Source organism: Scyliorhinus torazame, chromosome 1 (genome assembly GCF_047496885.1).
Source record: "Scyliorhinus torazame isolate Kashiwa2021f chromosome 1, sScyTor2.1, whole genome shotgun sequence".
NCBI lineage: Eukaryota > Metazoa > Chordata > Chondrichthyes > Carcharhiniformes > Scyliorhinidae > Scyliorhinus > Scyliorhinus torazame.
The window spans coordinates 110,373,135-110,391,358 of record NC_092707.1 but is presented as its reverse complement, the minus strand read 5'-3'; the positions used below and the strand labels follow the sequence as shown (position 1 = coordinate 110,391,358).

The 18,224-nt window shown below is 45.4% G+C and overlaps 1 protein-coding gene across 1 annotated transcript in view; it reads left to right on the top strand.

Moving 5' to 3' along the window:
- The window catches only part of LOC140410916 (breakpoint cluster region protein), a 464,596-nt gene that overhangs the window by 137,235 nt on the left and 309,137 nt on the right, over nt 1–18,224 (top strand). The window contains exon 3 of the mRNA XM_072499748.1: nt 13,373–13,477. Coding sequence (XP_072355849.1) covers nt 13,373–13,477 — 105 coding nt within the window. The remainder of the gene's footprint in view (nt 1–13,372; nt 13,478–18,224) is intronic.

The window sequence follows — 18,224 nt, the reverse complement described above, 5'->3', positions numbered from 1 at the left end:
AGAGTTGGTTGTTCTGCTGACGGGGATGGGAACTGGGCATGGCAACAGTGAGGAGGTCATGGGTGGAGTCGGCCAGGGGGCGGGCCAGAGGAAGCGTGACACATGGCTGGGGGGCTGGCCAAGGAAAGGGGTTGGCTGATCGGCAAAGGGGGGGGGGGGGCGAAGTGCCCTCCAAACAGGCTGATCACCTGGAATGTTAGAGGGTTAAACGGGCCAGTGAAGAGGGTACGTGTGTTTGCGCATCTGCGGGTTCTGAAGGCAGACATAGTATTGTTGCAGGAGATGTACCTGAAAGTGGCAGACCAGGTTAGGTTAAGGAAGGGCTGGGTCAGTCAGGTCTTTCATTCGGGGCTGGATTCTAAGACGAGGGGGGTAGCGATTCAGATGAATAAAAGTGTACAATTTGAGGCGGAGGGCACAGTCGTGGATGCGGCTGGCAGGTTCGTTATGGTGAGGGGTAAGTTCAAAGGGGTGAGAGTAATCCTGGTCAGTGTGTATGCCCCTAATTGGGACAATGTGGATTTTATTAGGAGGATGCTAGGGACGATCCCCGACTTGGACTCGCGTAAGTTGATCATGGGCGGGGACTTTAATACAGCCCTGGACCCGAGCCTGGACCGGTCATGCTCAAGAACGGGCAGGTTGCCAGCGATGGCAAAGGAACTGAGAGGGTTCATGGAGCAAATGGGGGGAGCAGATCCGTGGAGATTTAGCCGGCCGACGTTGAGGGAGTTCTCGTACTACTCCCACGTCCACAAGGTGTATTCCTGAATTGACTACTTTGTTGTGAGTAGGGACCTGCTGGCCAGAATGGTGGGGGCAGAATATTCGGTAATTGCCATATCGGACTATGCTCCGCACTGGGCAGACCTGCAGTTTTGTAAGGACAGCTTTCAGCGCCCATCATTGAGGCTGGAAGTTGGACTACTCGTGGCCGAGGTGGTGTGTGAGAGGCTGAGGAAGTGCATGCAGAATTGCCTGCAGGTGAACGATGCTGGAGAAGTCTCGGCAGCGGTGCTCTGTGAGGCGCTGAAGGCAGTGGTGAGAGGGGAGCTGATTTCAATCCGGGCGTACAGGGACAGAACAGATAGGGCAGAGACGGACTGACTGATTAAGGAAATTCTATGGACGGACAGGAGTTACGCGGAATCCCCGAGGCCAGAGTTACTCAGGAAACGACAGAGGATGCAGGCCGAATTTGGAGTCCTGACTACAGGCAAGGCTGTAGAGCAGCTTAGCAAGGTAAAAGGCACGATTTATGAGCATGGGGAGAAGGCCAGTAGAATGCTCGCGCAGCAACTGAGGAAGAGGGAAATGGCCAGGGAAATAGGGAGGGTAGTGGATGGGGAAGGTAATCTAGTGGGTGATCCAGCAGGGCTGAACAAGGTCTTTAGGGACTTTTATAGGAAGCTGTACACTTCGGAACCACCCGGGGGACCGGGGGGATGAGGCGATTCCTGGACGGACTGACCTTCCCAAGAGTGGGGAGTGGTGGACGGACTGGGGGCCCTGGTCAGGATCGAAGAGGTATTGGGGGGGCCTGAAGGTCATGCAGTCGGGTAAAGCCCCGGGGCCGGATGGGTATCCGGTGGAGTTTTGCAGAGCGAGGAGATTAGCACGGGTTTAACTCCCATATCGGCTGATAGTGGTGCTGGTCAGGGTCTTTAACGAGGCAAGAGACAGAGGGAGTTTACCCACGACGATATCGCAGGCCACCATCTCGCTCATTCTGAAACGGGATAAGGACCCGGAGGCCTGTGGGTCATACAGGCCGATCTCTTTGATCAACGTAGACGCCACGTTACTGGCCAAGATTTTGGCGACCAGAATTGAGGACTGTATATCGGATGTAATTGTGGAGGACCAAACCGGGTTTGTAAAGGGGAGGCAGCTGGTGGCCAACATAAGGATGCTGCTCAACGTGATTATGATGCCCCCGGAGAGTAGGGAGGTAGAGATAGTGGTTGCCATGGATGCTGAAAAAGCTTTTGACCGGGTAGAGTGGGATTATCTGTGGGAGGTACTAGGACGGTTCGGGTTGGGCGCGGGGTTCATCGACTGGGTTAGGCTATTGTATCAGGCCCCAGAGACGAGTGTAAGGACGAACAGGACGACATCGGACTACTTTAGACTGCACCGTGGGACAAGACAGGGCTGCCCTCTCTCCCCACTGCTATTTGGGCTGGCCATTGAGCCGCTGGCAATTGCACTGAGAGCTTCTAGGGCTGGAAAGGGCTCGTCCGGGGGGAGTGGAACATAGAGTCTCGGACGATCTGCTGTTATATGTATCGGACTCAATGGTGGGGATAGATGGTATTATGGCAACCCTGAGGGAATTTGGCCGGTTCTCCGGATACAAACTGAACATGGCTAAGAGCGAGTTGTTTGTAATTCAGGCGAGGGGGCAGGAGAGTAGGCTGAAGGATTTGCCGTTCAGGCTGGTAGGGGAGAGTTTCTGATATTTGGGGATTCAGGTGGCACGGGACTGGGGCAGCTTGCATAAGCTCAACCTGTCCCGACTGGTGGAAAGAGTGAGGGAGGAGGTCCGGAGGTGGGTGCGCTCCCGCTGTCATTGGCGGGGAGGGTGCACACTGTTAAGATGACGATTCTCCCTCGGTTCTTATTTGTTTTTCAGTGTCTCCCCATCTTTATCCCGCGGTCCTTTAAGAGGCTGAATAAAATTATTCTGGGATTTGTATGGGCAGGGAAGTCCCCGCGGGTGAAGAGGGTGATGCTTGAAAGGAACAGAGGAGAAGGGGTGCTGGCGTTGCCGAACATCAGCTATTACTGGGCGGCAAACATAGCGATGATAAGGAAATGGATGGTGGGTGCGGGGTCGGTTAGGGAGCGGATGGAGGTTGCTTCATGCAGGGGCACTAGCTTAACAGCCCTGGTCACGGCGCCTCTGCCGCTTCCGCCAGCACGGTATTCCACCAGCCCGATAGTGGTGGCGGCTCTCCGGATCTGGGGCCACTGGAGGAGGCATGTAGGGGAGGTAAGAGTATCGATGTGGACCCCAATCTGCGGCAACCACCGATTTGCCCCGGGGAACATGGACGGGGGGTATCGACAGTGGAGGAGGGCGGGGATTGCAAGGATGGGGGATCTGTTCCTGGAAGGGAGCTTTCTGAGAATGAGGGCGCTGGAGGAGAAGTTTGGGCTGGCGAGAGGAAACGACTTTAGATACTTTCAGGTGAGGGATTTTGTATGCAGACTGGTGCCGTCCTTCCCACGTCTCCCGCCGAAGGGGAGGCAGGACAGGGTAGTTTCTAAGGGAGAGGATAGAGTTTCAGACGTCTACAAGGAACTAATGGGAGCTGAGGATACGCAGACCGAGGATCTGAAGCTTAAGTGGGAGGAGGAGCTCGGGGGGGGGGGGGGGGGGGGGGGGGGGGGGCTGGTGGACGGTATTTGGGCAGAAGCCCTGAGCAGCGTAAACATGACCGCAACATGCGCCAGGCTCAGCCTGATCCAGTTTAAGGTCGTGCACCGGGCCCACATGATGGTGGCCCGGATGAGCAGATTCTTCAGGCTGGAGGACAAGTGTGCTAGATGCGCCGGAGGGCCAGCTAACCATGTTCTGGTCGTGCCCTAAACTCAGGGGGTATTGGCAGGGATTCGCAGATGTCATGTCCTGGGTATTGAAAACTGGGGTGGTAATGAGCCCGGAGATGGCAATCTTTGAGGTTTCGGAGGACCCGGGAGTCCAGGAAGGGCGAGTGGCCGACATTCTGGCCTTTGCTTCCCTGGTAGCCCGGCGACGAATACTGTTAGCATGGAGGGACTTGAAGCCCCCGAGGGCTGAGGCATGGCTATCGGACATGGCAAGCTTCCTTGGCCTAGAGAAAGTCAAGTTCGCCTTGAGAGGTTCGCTACTAGGGTTCGCCCGAAGGTGGCAGCCGTTTATTGACATCTTTGCAGAGGAGTAAGCGTCGGGGGGGGGGGGGGGGGGCGCGCAATGGTAGAGTAGAGTAGAGTAGGGGGATATTGAGGCAGGTCCATGCGTGAACAGAGACGTGGTTTGCACTATGTTCAATTTGTAATTTGTGTCTTAACTTCTTCTTTTTGGTACTGTACAATTTCACTTTTTCTATATGCCTAAAATACCTCAATAAAATTGTTTGTTTAAATAAAAAAAAATTTTTCTAAAGGTACGTAATGAGAAAACGATTAATAAAAACAAATGTAGGTCCCTTACAATCAGAAATGGGGAAATTCATAATGGGGAACAAAGAATTAGCCGAGGAACTAAATTTGTACTTCGCTTTTGTCTTCACAAAGGAACACATGAATAATGTACTGGCAGTACTCAGAAACACAAGTTTTAGTGAGGAGCTGAAGGAAATTTATATTTGTAAAGAAATGGTTGTAGAGAAATTAATGGGATTGAAGGCGTAGAAATCTCCAGTCCCCGGTGATGTTCATCCCAGAGTACTCAATGAAGTGGTCCCAGAAATAGTAGATCTATTGGCGGTCATTTTCCAAAACTTTTGGATTCTGGAATGGTTCCTCCAGATTGGCGTGTAGTTAATATACCCCCACTATTCAAAAAGGGACGTAGAAAGAAAACAGGGAACAATAGACCAGTCAGTCTAACGTTGGTAGTTAGGGAAGTTGCTAGAGTCCATTATCAGGGATTTCATAGTACGGCATTTGGAAAACAGTGGTATAATCAGACAAAATAAGCATGGATTTACGAAAGGGAAATCATGCTTGACAAATTTACTGGAATTTTTTGAAGATGTAACTAGTAGAGTTGACCAGGGAGACCTGGTGGATGTGGTTTATATAGACTTTCAGAAGGCTTTCGACAAGGTCTCATATATCAGATTGCTGCTATATGAAGTAAAGTTAAAGCGCATGGAATTGCGGGTGGTGTCTTGAGACAGATAAAAGCAGACAGGAAGCAAAAAGTTGAAATAAATGGTTCTTTTTCTGAATGGCAGGCAGTGACTAGTGGGGTACCACAGGGATCTGTGCTAGGACTCCAACTGTTTACATTATATATTAATGATTTAGACGAGGGAACTAAATGTAGTATCTCCAAATTTGCAGATGATACAAAGTTAGGTGGGAGGGTGAACAGTGAAGACGGTACAGAAATGTTTCAGCGGGATTTTGTCAGGCTGAGTGAGTGGGCATATGTATGGCAGATGCAGTATAACGTGGATAAATGAGAGATTATCCACTTTGGTATCAAAAATAGGAAGGCAGATTATTATTTGAATGGGTGTATATTGAGAGAGGTGGATGCCAAGTGAGACCTTGGTGCAACAGTCACTGAAAGTAAGCATGCAGGTACAACAGACAGTAAAGAAGGCAAATGGTGTTGGCCTTCATACCAAGAGGACTTGAGTATAGGAATAGGGATGATTTACAACAAGTGTATAGGGCATTGGTGAGGCCACACCTGGAGTATTGTGTGCAGTTTTGGTGCCCCTATCTGACGAAGGATGTCCTTGCTTTGGAGGGAGTGCAGGAAAGGTTTACCAGGCTGATTCCAGGAATGGCAGGACTGTCATAAATCAGTTAGGATTATATTCATTGGTGTCCAGAAGAGTGAGAAGGAATCTCATAGAAGCTTATAAAATGCTATCCAGATTATGAAAGAAAGTTCCCGGTAGTGGGGAAGTCCAGAACTAGAGGCCATATAATAATAATAATATAATAATCGCTTATTGTAACAAGTAGGCTTCAATGAAGTTGCTGTGAAAAGCCCCTAGTCGCCACACTCCGGTGCCTGTTCGGGGAGGCTGGTACGGGAATTGAACACGCGCTGCTGGCCTTCTTTGGCATTACAAGCCAGCTGTTTAGCCCTATCAGGATTAGACAGGGTAGATTCAGAAAGAATGTTCCCGATGGTGGGGGAGTCCAGAACTAGGGGTCATAATTTGAGAATAAGGGGTAAGTAAACCTTTTAGGACTGAGGTGAGGAAAAAAACTTCACCCAGAGAGTGGTGAATCTGTGGAATTCACCACTTCAAAAAGTAGTTGAGGTGAAAATATTGTGTAATTTCAAGAAGGAATTAGATAAAGCTTTTGAGGCTAAAGGGATCAAGGGATATGGGGAGAAGGCAGGATTAGGTTATTGAACTTGATGATCAACCATGATGATAATGAATGGTGAAGTAGCCGTGAAGGACTAAATGGCTGCCTCCTACTTCTATTTTCTGTGTATGTTTCTATGTGACAACATGGGCTACGGCATGAAGAGTTAAATATAGTTGTTTGGCAACTAGACGCACTTGTAAGGCAAAAATCTTTTCTCCTTTAGTTTTAGCTGGGGACTGGCAGCTAGAGAAGGAACATATCTCTCAGCTTTGCTCGAAAGAAAGCCATACAAAGGAGTAATGGTGAAGAAAGCCTGTGCTATAAATATATTGGACTGCTCTTTAAGGGACCTAGGAAAATGAAGAGGGGTTTCTAGGGAACCTAAAGTTAAATGGACAAAGAGGAACTAGGTTCAGAACAGGGTACTGTTCATTTCTGCTCACAGAACTTTAAAGGAGTTGGCTAATGAGAAGTCATAAAAATATCTGAAGGGGTTCTAGATTTTGTGCCATCTTAGTTTATGAGATGTTAATTGAAATAATTGTGGGGCAATTGGTGGCTGGATAGTGGAATCTGTGTATGTAAAAGTATCAGTGCAAAGGAATCCTAAAAGAGGTAGGTGTAAAACCTGAAGTGGATTCACTGGCGGAAGTGGAGCAGAAGCTGTGTTCAAAAGAGCCCTTTGGAAAAGGTTGTGCGGATTTTGGAATGCAACCTGCTAATGGAAAGCCTTATTACGAGAGAACAATTTAAAGCGTGTTTTGAGAGTGGTGTTTGGAAACTCTCGTGACAATCATCTGGGGGGATTCTGAGGAGACATATTTTGACAATAACTTGGGTTCAGAGTGGAGTGTGTGTTTGACCACAATCAATTAGTGTGTTTTAAAAAGGACTTGGTGTGCTAATGATATCATTGCTAATGATAACATTGACACAGTGATTAGAAATGTTGCCTCACAGCATCAGGGACCGGGGATCGATTCCAGTCTTGAGTGACTATCTATGGAGTTTGTACGTTCTTCCCTCCGGATGCTGCAATTTCCTCCCTCAGTCCAAAAATGTGCAGATTAGGTGGTGTTGCAGGATGGGGCGGTGGAGTGGGCCTAGTTAGGGTGCTCTTTCAGAGGGATGGTGCAGACTTGATGGGCCAAATGGCTTCCTCTTGAACCGTAAGGATTCTACCTATGGAACTACTATGTGACCCATGTTAATCTTAAAATCTGTGCGTAATTGTTAACCCAAGTGGGAGTAAAGGAGTATTGTAATATAATCCATGTTTTCATGTTTAATAAATGTGTTTTTTTTTGTTAAAACTAATTAGCGGTCTTGTGACTTTGTTCCTCCATATTTGATAAAACAATTATAGGGTCCATTCTGGCACCTTCCCGTCCAGCTTTACCATCAACTGGGATCGTAACACTAACCAAGCTATTTCAATACATCTAAAATAAAAATAAAGTCACCATAGTCCCAGATGACCATAGGCAGATTTCCCCTTTGACAAGGAGTGCTGACTAATGATGATTCAACCTGAGGATCACCACACCTCAGGCGAAGGGCAATGTTGAGAAGGCGGGATTTCATGAATAATCTCAGCCGATATGGGAGTTAAACCCGTGCTAATCTCCTCGCTCTGCATCACAAACCAGCTGTCCAACCAACTTCATCTACCACACTTGCATCACCCGGAAATGTGGAAAATTGCCCAAATTTGTCCTGCCCCCCCCAAAATCCAACCTAGCCAAGAGGCCATTTGAAGCCTACTTGTGACAATAAACGATTTTCATTTCATTTCATTTCAATTCCTGCCCCATCAGCCTCCCCTCAATTATCAGCAAAGTGATGGAAGGTGTTGTGTGCTATCAAGCCGCACTTATACTGCCCACTGATGATCAGTTTGGGCCCTGCCAGGGCCACTCAGCTCCCGATCTCATTCCATCCTTGGTTGAAACATGGAAAAAAGAGCTGAACTCAAGAGGGCAGGTGAGAGTGACTGCCCTTGGCATCAAGGCAGCACTTGCTTGAGTGTGGCATCAATGAACCCTAGCAAAACTGAAGTCAATGGGAATTGGAGGGAAAGCGCTCTGCTTGTTGGAGTCATACCTGGCACCATTAAAGATGGCTGTGGTTTGTGGAGGCCAGTCATCTCAATCCTAGGATATTAGTGCAGGTGGTGCTCCGGGGAATGTCCTAGGTTGAATCATCTTCAGCTGTTTCATCAATGATCTTCCTTCCTTCATAAGGTCAGAAGATGATTGCACAATGAAGCAGTCCATGTCGATTATAACAAGATCTGGCCAACATACAGACTGATAAGTAACAAATAACATTTGTGATACGAAAGTGCCATCCAATGATGATCTCCAATAAGATTATCTCTCCTTAATATTCAATGGCATTACCATTGCTGAATGGCCCAATATCAATGTTGTGTAATTTACCATTGACGAAAGACTGAACTGGACCAGCCATATAAATACTGTGGCTACAGGAGCACGTCAGAGGCTGGGAATCCTGTGGTGAGTAACTCACCTCCTAATTCCCCAAGGCCTGTACAGTATCACAAGGCACAAGTCAGGAGTATGTTGGAATACTGTCCCCTTGCCTCAATGAATCCGACCTCCTTCGACAGTGCCTTCTAAAACAGATGCTTCCACCTGCAAGGGCAAGGGCAGCAGGTACATTGCAACACCAGCCCCCTCAAGTTCCCTTCCACGCTACACACCATTCTGACGTAGAACTATATTGTCATTCCTCCAGTCTCAACGAATCAAATTCCTGGACTTCCCTTCCCAACAGCAGCATGGCTCCATATCTAGTCCAAATAGGCTGCTGCGGTTCAAGAAGGTGGCTCACCATCACCTCGAGGACAATTAGGGAAGTAAACAATAGCTGACCTTGCCGGTGATGACCATATTCTGTGAAGGAATAAAAAAATGAAGGTATGTATGCCTCTCCAGGGCTATATTCCTTACTGCATGTACTCTGATGTTTCAAAATCTCCATAACATTTACCAGAAAAATAGCTTCTAAAGTCATGACTTTTATGCAAAGATATGAAACCATTTGTATTTGCTAAGGCTGCTTCATTGTGTCTGTACTTCCTGCATTTGAGTCAGGTGAGAAGCTCAGATTCCATGGATATTGCAGCCTACTGAAGGATAATTTCCTGTCAGGATAACCAATATTGTAATCCTACGAACCGTCTGATTTTAAGACCTGGTTACATTGAAATGTAATCATTTGTACCTTTTTGACTATGGTCGAAGGCAGGATTCATTATAAACATATTTGACAGAACACAAGTATGTTATGCATACAGACTTTCAGAAGACATTTCATAAAGTACCACGTATTAGGCTTGTCGGCAAAGCTGAAGCCCATGGGATAAAGAATCGTAGCAGCATGGATACGACATTGGCTGAGGGATAGAAAACAGAGAGTTGTGGTTTTTCAGACTGAAAAGAGGTATACAGTGGAAGTATAAGTGATTCCATCCTAGACCCACTGCTATTTTTGCTACATATTGATGACTTTGGTGGAGGGGGCACGTGGCGGGTAGGTAAAGGGTGCAAATTCAAAATTCGCAATTGATGTGAAATTTGTAAGTGCAGAAAACTACGCAGAAGATCGTGAGACTTCACACGTTGATGGAATGGGCAGACACATAGCAGGTTAAATTTAACAGTGAGATGATGCATTTAGATTGTAAGAGCGAGAAGAGATGATATGTGCTCAATGGTACAATTTAAAAGATTGCAAGAAGAGAGAGACTGGGTGGACACACACACACAAAGATTTTGATAAAGCATACAAATTTCTGGAATTTTAAACAGAGGCATAGAGTACAAATTCAGAAAGTGAAGCTAAACCTGTACGCAACACTATTTCAACCCAAGATAGACTATTAAATTCTGTCCACCGCAGATGTGGAAGAAAGGATGTGTAAGCTTTATAAGGAGTACAGAGATGAAGGATTACAGCTACATGGATAGATTGGAGAAGCTGGGCTGTTCTTTGTGAATTGACGATGGCTTGGATCTTGGTCTCCCAAGTGTGCTCAGATGCAAGCTGTAGTTCAATGACATTGACAAAATACACTGCAGCAATGCACCAATGCTTCTTCGACAGCACATCCAAACCCATGACCTCTACCATCTGGAAGGACAAGGACAGCAGATGCATGGGAACTCCATTACCTTGAAGTTTCCTCCAAGCTGCATATTATCCTGACTGCGGTGATATTGCATTTCCTTCATTGACATTTGTTCAAAATCCTGGAACGACCCCTCCTAACACCACTGTGGTGTACCTATACATTGTTGCAGTTTAAGAAAGGAGTTCACCACTGTTTTCTTCAGACCACTTGGGGACAGGCAGTAAATGCTGGACTAACCAGCGCTGCTCCATCCAATGAAAGAATAAAAAAAGGAATGTAGAGAACATATAGCTATATCCTGTTGACTCTTAAACTAGCTCGATAAACATCTGCAATATTCAGAAAGAAATCTAAAAATAATTAATATTGAAGGGCAGATTCCACAGCAGCTGGAACCACAGTAAAACAGCTCTCTAACTTTGATTCTGGCTATTGTAGCTTCACCACTGAATCTTCTGGCCTGCACGTGTGGCATAATAACATTGAAGAAATATTGAGAATTAGATTTATGTTTGGAAAGAGTGAGACAAGTTGCTTCACCACCCATGTGTGTTTTAAACAAGAAGAAATACTCCATGGGATTGATTTGTTATGTCTGAACAGTCAATTTTTATACTTAAATTAAAACCTGGTACTAAAAGTCTGCTGTTTGTCCACAATACCAGTCTCTATCTGGTACTTTGGCTCACATGGTGTCACAACCACATAAAAGGCGTTTCCTTAAAGTGGTCAATGAGCTAAGAATTTGTATGTGTACATGTAGCCTCCTTTAAATTTATGAATGGTTCAATTTAAAAATAACCCAGACAAATTTTAAGTTTAAACAAAATGAAGATTTATTTATTACATTAATTATTTATTGCTGAAAGTAAAAAGTGATAAAGTTGCTAAGTAAAATCGGATACAAAGATTAAAAGCAGATAAAGATATTTAACGAGATTTAGAATTAGCCCCTAAGAAATTGTTGCAGACCCGTTGCTTGAATTCCTTCTTTCTAAAGTGATGGGGTTGAAACTTAAAGTTTGGTTTAACAGCTGTGCTGGCTTCTGTACAACAGTCCAATAGCTGTTTCTGAAGGTGGTTCTCCTTTCAGCAGCTTCCAGCCTTTTCTTATAGTATGAACCCCAAAGATGGTTGCTCCAAAACTTACAAATCATTCTTCCATATTCGGCATTGGACAATCAAACAGCCTTTCTCCCATCTGGGGTTCTTTTTTAACTTTGTTCTGAAAGAAGACCTTCCACTTGATGGTGCACTCATTGAATAATATCTTTTGTGATCCACCTTGAGGATAAGCAGTTCGATAAGGTTTTGGAACCAACACAGAAAAGGTTGTCAGACCATACATCATTTTTCTGAACAAAGGTTTTTTTAAATTCTTGTATTCTCTACCACAGAAGCTACTGGGGCCAGTTTGTTGGATATATTCAAGAGGGAGCTGCACGTGGCCATTGCCAAAGGGATCAAGCAATAATGAGTGGGACACTGAATTTGCATGACCAGCCATGATCATGTTGAATGGTGATGCAGGCTCGAATGGCCTACTCCTGCACCTATGTTTCTATATTAAAAAAAAGTTTTAGCAAACATGTGCTTTTCAAACAATTGTCCTTAAAAAAACTAGAATAGTATATAGCTGCATGACCGTGCCATATGGGTCTTGAAAGTACTAACCATCAATATGAGGCTCGAAGGTTCCTTGAATTCTTCTGATTATTGCCATTGACTTTGTGCATGTCTGAGTTGAAGTGAAATGGATGATTTCCCACTCAGTCATTGTCTTATTAATTACATTGTTGTGGCTTATTTGCCATTAAACCTTAACATTGTTAAACAGGTGATGGGTATTTGTACACCAATAAATGTGATAACTGTGATAGTCTACTGAGACCTGATTCGGGCAGCTCTGAGAATATTTGGATTTTGTTTGCTGAGGACGTGTTGTACATGAAGCCTCATCTCTTGGTTGCAGTAACTACCTCCATTTCAATCATGTAGCGCTCAGATCAATCAGCATTCCTTTGATATCTTTTCCGTTATGCAGTGAGTGTACATTTATTGATGGTATGCAGGTGTTCCCACTTTGACACTAACTCTTGCCTTGGGCATTGCTGTCTGAAAGAGCCTGATCGAGGTGTTGAGGAACTCCAGAATCCTTTCTGGGTCATTGGCACAACAAATATTGTTGAGTGGATGAAATTTCTTCTTGAAATGGTATTGTTTCTTTGGCTGAAGCCTGACATTGTAATACATCAGGGAGTGGTCAATGTCATAGTCTGCGCTGTGATCAGTTAGGAGTGATGAGGACACTATTGAAGGTGGCATGTCTGGTGATGATGAGATCTAGCTGGTGCCAGGGGTGTGATCTCAGATCTCTCCAGGATACTTTGTGGCACAGCTGGATATGGAAACAGCTTTTTTGTATCTCAAATTCCATGATAGCAGCATAGCCCCAGCATTCTTTGTACATTTTCGTTCATCTTGTCGATTCCCTTGGCCAAGTTGCCGCCATCTGGTCATTTTGCCACTTGTGGGCTCTGAACCAGTTGGGCATTTCCCATTGTAGAACAAGCAAAATAAATAAAAGAAACTTCCACTATGTGAAACTTGGTGCATTCCCATTGCTGTTTCATTCTTGTTTTTTGATTTTTGTATGAGAACACTCCTTCAATCTATCCACTAGATTAATTATAGTTGTTCTGTTTTCACAAGTGTATTCCAAACCTGCCAGAGCATATTATTTGCTTGTGGAGGTTTAACTAGTAAATATATGTGCCGATACCAGGTAACCTCTCAAACAATAATAATTAAAGCATTCTGGTCTTTATTGAAACACACACAAAACTAAAACATGATAAAATAATATCAACCTGATGCTGCTACCCAGCATTCAGTGTCTGTAGCAAGTAGTGCCGTGTTCAGGTTTTTTAGCAAAGAAATGCTGTTTGGATAGCTAACCGAAGAGATCCACATTACAGGCAGATAAAAAACTCCTACAAAAAGAAATGCCAGATTCAAAGTAGCAGCTGTTGGTGTTTTAATATTTTTATCATTTAAAAAAAAACTCATAATCATAGTGTCCATTCGCTTTATGAACACAAAATCAATTTTCTTCCATAAACATTGTAACAGAAACATGTTATTATTTCTATTTTCCTACAGAGTGAACCAGATTTGGAGAAGGGCCTGGAGATGCGAAAATGGGTTCTTTCTGGAATCTTAGCCAGCGAGGAAACTTATCTGAATCATCTAGAGGCACTTTTATTGGTATGTATAGAGTACCCTTTTTCTGCAGGACAAATGTAATTGCAATTCATGAAATAACAGGATACAGTCCAGTGAAAAATTGAGCACAGGGCTGATAAAATGAAGCACTGCACATAAGGCCTGTTTAAAACCACATTCTGAGCAAACTGCACATATGTGCTTGCTCCATCAATTCTACCAACCCCGTTGGAAGAATGTTGGAACAATTGTGACATTATTTGCAAACATTCATACGTTAGTCTTCTTCATGCCTTCAAACCTACTGAATGGGACTTGTGGAAGTCACAAAGCACATCACAGGAGTGATTTCTCCCTGGAGTACTATCCTGTGATTACGTGATTACCTGGAGCAAGGTACAAGCATGGGTTACAAAGAAAATACTGGAAACACTCTGGATTCTGATTGACATTTGAAAGAGAAGTAAAGATTTCAGTTTCAGGTATTGATTTAATCTCCCCAGAATGGCACCTAATCATTATCTTCTAGATTTACCTTATCTTTGTTCCTCTTTTGTGCTTTGGTGATGTCCTGCAAATTAAACCGTGACCTGTTATCTTGGTTTTTCGAAACCAAACCTTATTAGCAAGGTGAAGCCAAATTTAAAATAAAAACAAAACGCTGCAAATACTCAGCATGTCTGGCCGCATCTGTGGAGAGTTGATGTTTTGGGTCAATCCTGACTCTTCCTCAGATCAAAGATGGATTTGGTTGCTTCTCCACATCATGGGAGAGTGAGTAACTTATCAAATGAGTCAGGGGCACAGATAGTCGCTTCTGTGGGCGTGGAAGAGACTCCAGGATGGTATGTTGCCTCCCTGGTGCCAGGGTCCAGGATGTCTCCGAACGGGTAGAGGGCATCCTGAAGGGGGAGGGCAAACAGGCAGAGGTCATTGTACATATTGGTACTAACGACATAGGCAGGAAGGGGCATGAGGTCCTGCAGCAGGAGTTCAGGGAGCTAGGCAGAAAGTTAAAAGACAGGACCTCTAGGGTTGTAATCTCGGGATTACTCCCTGTGCCACGTGTCAGTGAGGCTAGAAATAGGAAGATAGAGCAGCTAAACACGTGGCTAAACAGCTGGTGTAGGAGGGAGGGTTTCCGTTATCTGGACCACTGGGAGCTCTTCCGGGGCAGGTGTGACCTATATAAGAAGGACGGGTTGCATCTAAACCGGAGAGGCATAAATATCCTGGCCGCGAGGTTTGCTAGTGTCACACGGGAGGGTTTAAACTAGTATGGCAGGGGGGTGGGCACGGGAACAATAGGTCAGAAGGTGAGAGCATTGAGGGAGAACTAGGGAATAGGGACAGTGTGGCTCTGAAGCAGAGCAGACAGGGAGAAGTTGCTGAACACAGCGGGTCTGGTGGCCTGAAGTGCATATGTTTTAATGCAAGAAGTATTACGGGTAGGGCAGATGAACTTAGAGCTTGGATTAGTACTTGGAACTATGATGTTGTTGCCATTACAGAGACCTGGTTGAGGGAAGGGCAGGATTGGCAGCTAAACGTTCCAGGATTTAGATGTTTCAGGCGGGATAGAGGGGGATGTAAAAGGGGTGGCGGAGTTGCACTACTGGTTAGGGAGAATATCACAGCTGTACTGCGGGAGGACACCTCAGAGGGCAGTGAGGCTATATGGGTAGAGAGCAGGAATAAGAAGGGTGCAGTCACAATGTTGGGGGTTTACTACAGGCCTCCCAACAGCCAGCGGGAGATAGAGGAGCAGATAGGTAGACAGATTTTGGAAAAGAGTAAAAACAACAGGGTTGTGGTGATGGGAGACTTCAACTTCAGCAATATTGACTGGGACTCACTTAGTGCCAGGGGCTTAGACGGGGCGGAGTGTGTAAGGAGCATCCAGGAGGGCTTCTTAAAACAATATGTAGACAGTCCAACTAGGGAAGCGGCGGTACTGGACCTGGTATTGGGGAATGTGCCCGGCCAGGTGGTAGATGTTTCAGTAGGGGAGCATTTCGGTAACCGTGACCACAATTCAGTAAGTTTTAAAGTGCTGGTGGACAAGGATAAGAGTGGTCCTAGGATGAATGTACTAAATTGGGGGAAGGCTAATTATAACAATATTAGGCGGGAACTGAAGAACATAGATTGGGGGCGGATGTTTGAGGGCAAATCAACATCTGACATGTGGGAGGCTTTCAAGTGTCAGTTGAAAGGAATTCAGGACCGGCATGTTCCTGTGAGGAAGAAGGATAAATACGGCAATTTTCGGGAACCTTGGATAACGAGAGATATTGTAGGCCTCGTAAAAAAGAAAAAGGAGGCATTTGTCAAGGCTAAAAGGCTGGGAACAGACTAAGCCTGCGTGGAATATAAGGAAAGTAGGAAGGAACTTAAGCAAGGAGTCAGGAGGGCTAGAAGGGGTCACGAAAAGTCATTGGCAAATAGGGTTAAGGAAAATCCCAAGGCTTTTTACACGTACATAAAAAGCAAGAGGGTAGCCAGGGAAAGGGTTGGCCCACTGAAGGATAGGCAAGGGAATCTATGTGTGGAGCCAGAGGAAATGGGCGAGGTACTAAATGAATATTTTGCATCAGTATTCACCAAAGAGAAGAAATTGGTAGATGTTGAGTCTGGAGAAGGGTGTGTAGATAGCCTGGGTCACATTGAGATCCAAAAAGACGAGGTGTTGGGTGTCTTAAAAAATATTAAGGTAGATAAGTCCCCAGGGCCTGATGGGATCTACCCCAGAATACTGAAGGAGGCTGGAGAGGAAATTGCTGAGGCCTTGACAGAAATCTTTGGATCCTCACTGTCTTCAGGGGATGTCCCGGCGGACTGGAGAATAGCCAATGTTGTTCCTCTGTTTAAGAAGGGTAGCAAGGATAATCCAGGGAACTACAGGCCGGTGAGCCTTACTTCAGTGGTAGGGAAATTACTGGAGAGAATTCTTCGAGACAGGATCTACTCCCAGGGATCAGTGCTGGGACCTTTGCTCTTTGTAGTATATATAAATGATTTGGAGGAAAATGTAACTGGGCTGATTAGTAAGTTTGCAGACGACACAAAGGTTGGTGGAATTGCGGATAGCGATGAGGACTGTCAGAGGATACAGCAGGATTTAGAATTGTTTGGAGACTTGGGCGGAGAGATGGCAGATGGAGTTTAATCCGGACAAATGTGAGGTAATACATTTTGGAAGGTCTAATGCAGGTAGGGAATATACAGTGAATGGTAGAACCCTCAAGAGTATTGAAAGTCAGAGAGATCTAGGAGTACAGGTCCACAGGTCACTGAAAGGGGCAACACAGGTGGAGAAGGTAGTCAAGAAGGCATACGGCATGCTAGCCTTCATTGGCCGGGGCATTGAGTATAAGAATTGGCAAGTCATGTTGCAGCTGTATAGAACCTTAGTTAGGCCACACTTGGAGTATAGTGTTCAATTCTGATCGCCACACTACCAGAAGGATGTGGAGGCTTTAGAGAGGGTGCAGAAGAGATTTACCAGAATGTTGCCTGGTATGGAGGGCATAAGCTATGAGGAGCGATTGAATAAACTCGGTTTGTTCCCACTGGAACGAAGGAGGTTGAGGGGCGACCTGATAGAGGTATACAAAATTATGAGGGGCATAGACAGAGTGGATAGCCAGAGGCTTTTCCCTGGGGTAGAGGGGTCAATTACTAGGGGGCATAGGTTTAAGGTGAGAGGGGCAAGGTTTAGAGTAGATGTACGAGGCAAGTTTTTTACGCAGAGGGTAGTGGGTGCCTGGAACTCGCTACCGGTGGAGGTGGTGGAAGCAGGGACGATAGTGACATTTAAGGGGCATCTTGACAAATACATGAATAGGATGGGAATAGAGGGATACGGACCCAGGAAGTGTAGAAGATTGTAGTTTAGTCGGGCAGCATGGTCAGCACAGGCTTGGAGGGCCGAAGGGCCTGTTCCTGTGCTGTACATTTCTTTGTTCTTTGTATGAGGGCAGCATGGTGGCACAGCGGATTAGCACTGCTGCCTTACTCACCAGGGACCCGGGTTCAATTCCGGCCTTGGGTCACTGTCTGTGTGGAGTTTATAAGTTCTCCCATGTCTGCGTGGGTTTATTCCAAGTGCTCTGGTTTCCTCCTACAGTCCAAAGATGTGTAGGTTAAGTGGATTAGCCATGCTAAATTGCCCCTTCACGTGCAGGTTAGGTGGGGTTACGAGGATAGGGCAGGAGATTGGCCTAGGTAGAGGTGCTCTTTCAGAGGTTCGGTGCAGACTCGATGGACCGAACAACCACCTTCTTCTACACTGTAGGGATTCTGCGATTCTATGATCCTATGAACAGTAGCAAATATTCAAACAGCTGGTCTGTAATGCTCAGCGGGAGTTTATCCCAATTAAAAAGAGGGATTCCACGATAAAGAGACAAAATCCCTAGTTAACAAAGGAGGTCAAGGATAATGTTAAATTGAAAAGCAGGATATACAAAGTGGCAAGGAATAGTGGTAGACCAGAGGACTGGGATGTTTTTGGAATCCAGAAGCAAAAGACTAAAAAACTCATAAGAAGGGAGAAAATGAATTTTGAGAGAAAACTTGCATACAGCATTGTAAACAAACAGCAAGAGTTTCTATGGATATATAAATAGGAAGTGGGCGGCTAAGGCAAATGTGGACCTCTACTGAATGAGGCTGGAATTAATAACAACAAGCAAAGAAATGGCGTATATGGAAATACATATTTTGCATCAGTCTTCACCATGGAAGACATTGAAAAAATACTAAGATCGCAGATGGCCTGACTTCA